We start from the raw sequence: 6,000 nt of genomic DNA, 5'->3' as shown, positions 1-6,000 counted from the left end.
CAATTAATTTTAATAACTATTACTTGATATCTGGATATTTATTTTATAAAATAATAAAAAATAAAGTAGCTAAGATAAAGTAGAGAAAGTTAAAAGAAAAATTACTCAAATGTAGTATGCAAGGGAAATGCACATTCAGTTCACATTGGGGGATTAGCTCATGGATGTGGTAATGTAATCACCACCATGGTGATTAGTTATATTTTAATGACTAGACATAGTCTATTTTCTTCTGTGTTTAAATATGTGTGTTCATATGTGTGTGTGTATACATGAAATACTATATATTAAGACTACACACACACAATTTTTATACACACACACACACACACACACACACACCCCAAGGCATTAGGGTGATGTAATGGAAGTCACAGCATATTCTCAGAGGCCTAGAACTCACAGAGATCTGCCTGTCTCTGCCTCCCAAGTGCTGGGATAAAATGTGTGTGCATGTGCCACCATACCCAGCCTCTAAATGTATATATTACACTATTAAATTCAATAAAATTTTCAACTTCAAAATAGGATTCGTGATAGGAAATATACTGAATTTATACTCATAGGCACATATAAAAAATCATTAAAAAATTAAGTATTGTAAGATCAATCCCTACATAACTACTAATAGCCCTTAAGCAATTACATGTTGCATACCTGAGTAATTTTCCTTTGGAACATCATCTAGTTCCAATACTTCATAGTCATCGCCAGCTCGACCTAAGCTTCTTTCATGCCTGGTCATGCACGGTTTGAAACTGACATAAGCATGTCTTCTTCCATATCTCCTGCCTGTAATTGTCTGATATCCTCCTGCTGGTTTAGGCCAAGCAGCTTTGTTGGATTCTTGATCCATTACTGAAAAAAATTAAAAAAAAAAACAAAAACAAGCCATCAATGGCCTTTCCTATGACAACTAGTTGGGGAGAAACTTCTTTAATACATATACAACTATTTACTAAACCACATGCTCCTGAGCATCAAGTGTATCTTACTTGCACCATAAAACACACTTCATCACACAGTAGCTAAACATGAAATACTATATATAAAGTTGACTTATTAAATGCATTTTCTAAAACAAAAAACCAAAACCAAATCACCCCCTCAAAAAAAAAATCACCTTTTAAAATTTGACTACTAAAGGTATTTTAGATTTTATAATGAAATATAAAGTTTTTAAATGTCAAATTATACTATCAAAGTTCTTTATGGACTGGAGAATGACTTTCCAAATTACCCAAGTACTTTACATACAAATATTATGTAGATATTTTATGAGTTAATTATCAATATATAACATTACTTTATGAATGACTACATTCTTTTCAAAGGCTAGGTGTCTACCCTAAATCCTAACAATGTATGTTCCAAAGTCTAGGGTCACATAAAATTCTTCAAAAGAACTGTCACAGACCAAGTCAACCATGTGCTAGTCCATCTTCAAAAATATAAATAAATGATACACATTAAAGTAAGAAAAGCCATCAGCTTTTAACTTGAATATTAATTTTTGGTAACTGATAATATATAGTAGGAAGCTAACATCTTTTACTGAATAGCACATTATTATATTTATACACACATGTATGAAACTAAGCTTGCTTAGTGAGTTATTCATTCTATACAAAAATGCGATCTTTTCTCACACTATATAGTATAATCAATAAATTAGTTTTATATTTTTGTTCTTCTACATTAGAGTAATATAATCCCTCCAGAGTACAAATGAGAAACTTGATTTACAACACACAATCAAGTGTTCCATTATCTTACTTAATCCCTTAAACAACATTGAGGTGGACACTACAATCTACTTTAAAAAGTAATGTTAAGTTTAAAATTAAATGTTAAGGAATCAGGCTGGTGATGCACACTTGTAACCTTAGTATTCAGAAGGCTAAGGCAAGAAGATTTTAAATTGGGAGGCCACCCTGGGCTATACAGTTGTGACATTATTATAAAACAGAAAAAAGAAATATTTAGGTCACTTGTCCCAATATTCAAGAATCAATGACATTAACTATTCCTCCAATAGCCTCCAAGGTGAAATGTAAGGGCTGGATAGATGGGCTGAGCAGTTAAAAGCACTGGCTGATGTTGCAGAGGACCTAGGTTCAGTTCCCAGCACCCACATGGCAGCTAATACCACTGTAACTCCAGTTCCAGGAGGTCTAATGCCCCCTCCTGGCCTCCATGGACATTGGACGACATAGGTGCACTTACATACATGCAGGCATAACACTCATATACATAAAACTAAATGAAAATACTAGAAATTATCTATGAATATTAAATAACCATAGATAGAGCAAAGCTAGTCTTTACTTAAGACTGTATTAGAATATGACATGCTGCATGTGCTATTTATAAAGTCCCCAATAAAGGAAACAAGAAGTCATTAATGTAGAAGAACTAACGGCCTCCTTACCTGAGGGCTCTTTTTCTGTGTGCTGTGACATATATGGCAGTGTCTATGTGCCCAGCTCAGTAGAATTATGGATTTTGTTTTGTTTTTATTCAAACAGTGGATAAGCTGCAAAAGATTCCTACAAAGAAACAATACATTGGGCAAAATATTAGTAATGAATGCATAAAATAAAAATGGTAAAATTAGTAAAGATGTTAGCCTTTTCACTTAGAAAAATATAACCTGATCTGAAACAAACAAAACCCAAAACAAACACATGTATAACTTATAAGTAATTAACCAAATACATTGTCAAAGAACTGTCTGGGAAATGTGATCTAACTAGTTTGGAGTCTACTACACTATGCTATCTTGGCTACTCCATAAATTCATTTAACTCTGGAATCATTAAAATGCTTGTTAATCCTTTTTTTTTTAGAAATGTTTAATGGAAAATTTAAGTTATTGAAAGTGTAGAAACAATGATGTACTTATTTCTAATAGTCAACTGATCAGATACTCTAACCCAATAAGAACCTTGTTTAAATCAGGAAAGACTACAACTTATCATTTAACAAGTTAAACAAACAACTTTCTTTCTCTTTTGAAATGTATTTAATACATTTATACTACTTGAGAAGTTGCAACTTTTTAAAAAAAGTGTTAACAGAGGCTTATTTTTTTAATATTTAAATGCTTTATTTAAATACCTGAACCATTTTCTATCACTATATAAACATTCTACAAATAAGTTTGCTGTTTCTGACCACTGATACTTACTTAATGGCATATATCAGAGAACACACACCTACATTCATTCATAAAAATCACAAACTGAGCAACATGTCATCTTCTAATGTCCCTGGATCAAATCAAAGGAATATATGGATAATGATAATTTTACCATGCTGTCAGAAAACACAGGTTCTCATTAGCACTGTTTTCATTAGAAAAATAATCTGAAATAACTTGACTTCACAGATCATGGTGATGTAATGGTAAATCCATGTAGTACATAGATTTAAGTTCATACTATGAATATTTTACACAAAGTCTTCAGTGGAATAAGCTCTATTCTATCATGTTCCAAGCACTATTTTCATAGGTGGGACTATAACAATATAGAATAAGGATGAATGCATCTGCTTTCCTGAAATTACAGCAAAGAACACTAATAACAAAGAAAATAAGAAATAAATGCATGCTAGACAACCCACATTCTAGGTTTTAAAAAAAAGAAGAGAATCAAGAGTTATTAGAGATGAGCAACTTTACTGAGAAGGAATCATTGAAAAAAACAAATCCTAGACATTCCAGGCACAGCAACAGAAAATATTGTAAAACGAAGAAATTTCACAAAGAATCAACTAATAGTATGTCTAGATTAGAAAGAGCAAGAAAGTAACAGATGCAATTAGAACATGTGAAAGTAGGGAGGGGGTGAAACAGGACAGGCCTTTATAGGCTAATATGAGAAATTCAGGTTTTTATTCTGAGATGGAAAACCAGTGAACAGTCCTGAGCAAAGAGACTTCATCTGACTTCTGTTCTAATAGAATTCTCTGGCCACAGTCAGGCCAGTAAGAAGCCAGCAAAATAAATGGAAAATAGTAATGGTAGGTTAGGCTAGGTAAAACTGGGTAGTGAGAAAGAGGTTCTGGATATATTATGAGACTAGAGTCAACAATATTAATTGATTGATATAAAAGAAGGCAGCCTGAGCAACTAGAAAATGGTGTTGCCATTAACTGATAAAGAGAAGATTTATGTAAGCAGGAGCAGATTTGGAGAAAATATCTTGAGTTTAGTTTTGGACATGTTTAAGTTTGAGGTATCTACTAAACATTCAAGTGTTAAGTATTAAATGGAGGTCTGAAGTTGACCAGAGAATTTTGGGCAGTTAGTACAATTGAGGGGTTAAAACAGAAAAGGACAAAAAGGCTTAAGCTTGGGTAAAAACACTAAGAGTACATAGACTAAGTCTTGAAGTCAGTCTAACAATAGGAGACCAGGGGAAAAGTACTATAAAATCAGATTTTATTTTATCTGAAAGTACTATGTCTAATCTATGACCTAATAGTAGCTGAAAAAAGTAGCTCCTTTCTCTGATGGAAATACAGTAATACAAAGAGAAGGCTAAGTGTTGGGGCATACCTTGAATCAAACTCTTAACTCTTGACACTTAAGCAAATGTTCTCAATATTAGAACCTTCTCTTGTGATATGGTAATATGACAGATATAACTCTGATGTACAAGTTTAGAGTAAGAGGAATTATAGCTTCCTCTTTGAGCTCTCTCAGCTAGGTAACCCATTATGAGATCACTCAACTAGTCCTATGCAAAGATCCATCTGGTAAATAGAGTACTGATCACTATTTTTTTTCCTGCCAAGAGACACTAGGGTCTTCTGTCATCTAGGAAAAAGATCCTACAGTACACACATGACTGTTGTCTCCATCTACACTATGACTGCAAATTCATTAGAAACCTTGAACAAAAAAATACTTAGCTGCTCTTCAATTTTTAGCTCACAGAAACTGTTGGATAATATCTGAGCTGCTAAGTTTACTGGAGGATGAAACTTTACTAGTTATCCTCCAGCAAATAACATGTACAAATAATGTAATAATGGGCTTATTGAATTTTCTTATATTTCCACCTATTGTTAGAATAAAGCTTTCATAATACCATCTGATGAAAACATTTTTTTCTGATTTTTGAACATGTGAGGGTGTCAGGATCAAAATTCAACATCCTGGTCTTTTGCTTGTGGCAATGTCAGAACTGCTGCTTAGCACCTACATTCCACACCTAGCAGATAAACATTCAAGTGCTATGGATTCAAGAATACCCACTTTCAGAATTAATTTTAGGAAGTTTTAGATAGAGGGAGAGCAAAATCAGCTGAACTTCTAGATGTTTTAACTGGTAGGTTGTATTTATACCCTTGTGAAAATAAGTGTCTTCTCTAGAAAATGGCTGAGAAACAAATATAATTGGATCCTTAAAGGAAGTTTTTTCTATCTTATCTATTCTATTCAAAGATTTTTTAATATTCTCATCATCATATACTTAAAAATGATTTTTAAAATGCATCTTAAATTTTTCTTTAAATAAAATGTTGATGATTATCTAACCCATATTACCTGTACAAAAACTAATTCCAGGTAGGGCATGGTGGTCCATGCCTTTAGTTCCAGGACTTGGGAGGCAGAGGCAGGGAGATAGATCTCTGTAAGTTCAAAGTCAGCCTGGTCTACATAGTCAGTTCCAGGCCATCCAGGATTGCATAATAAAACTGTCTCAAAAAGAAAAAAAAAAAAAAAGTAATAGGCACACACAATTTTAATATTTGCACAATGATCACACCTGAGCTACAAATTCAAAAACATAAACTATGACAAAATGAGCTTACAACAAATGTTACATTTGCTTCACATGACACTAGAATCAACTACATTTTAGTTTAGCTTATGCTGTTATAGTTATACAATCAGTTGATAAGGCAAAGCAATTATTTCAAGCGATTAATAGGCAAAAATTGTGTTTTGTTTTTGAGACAGGGTCTTCCTGTAGCCCCAGCTGGCCT

The 6,000-nt window shown here is 33.0% G+C and overlaps 1 protein-coding gene across 3 annotated transcripts in view; it reads right to left on the bottom strand.

Moving 5' to 3' along the window:
- Pja2 (praja ring finger ubiquitin ligase 2) overlaps nucleotides 1-6,000 on the bottom strand; it is a 60,511-nt gene that overhangs the window by 37,186 nt on the left and 17,325 nt on the right. For all 3 annotated transcript variants that reach the window (XM_008856012.3, XM_008856014.3, XM_029557635.1), the window contains exons 2-3: nucleotides 2,432-2,549; nucleotides 658-858 (exon numbers count right to left, since the gene is read on the bottom strand). In XM_008856012.3, the coding sequence (XP_008854234.1) occupies nucleotides 658-858; nucleotides 2,432-2,462 (232 nt within the window). In that variant the 5' untranslated portion in view covers nucleotides 2,463-2,549. The remainder of the gene's footprint in view (nucleotides 1-657; nucleotides 859-2,431; nucleotides 2,550-6,000) is intronic.

This window comes from Nannospalax galili, unplaced genomic scaffold (assembly GCF_000622305.1).
Source record: "Nannospalax galili isolate Female #2095 unplaced genomic scaffold, S.galili_v1.0 scaffold27, whole genome shotgun sequence".
Taxonomy (NCBI): Eukaryota; Metazoa; Chordata; class Mammalia; order Rodentia; family Spalacidae; genus Nannospalax; species Nannospalax galili.
The sequence above is the reverse complement of the archived record's forward strand: the minus strand, read 5'-3'. Positions and strand labels throughout refer to the sequence as shown.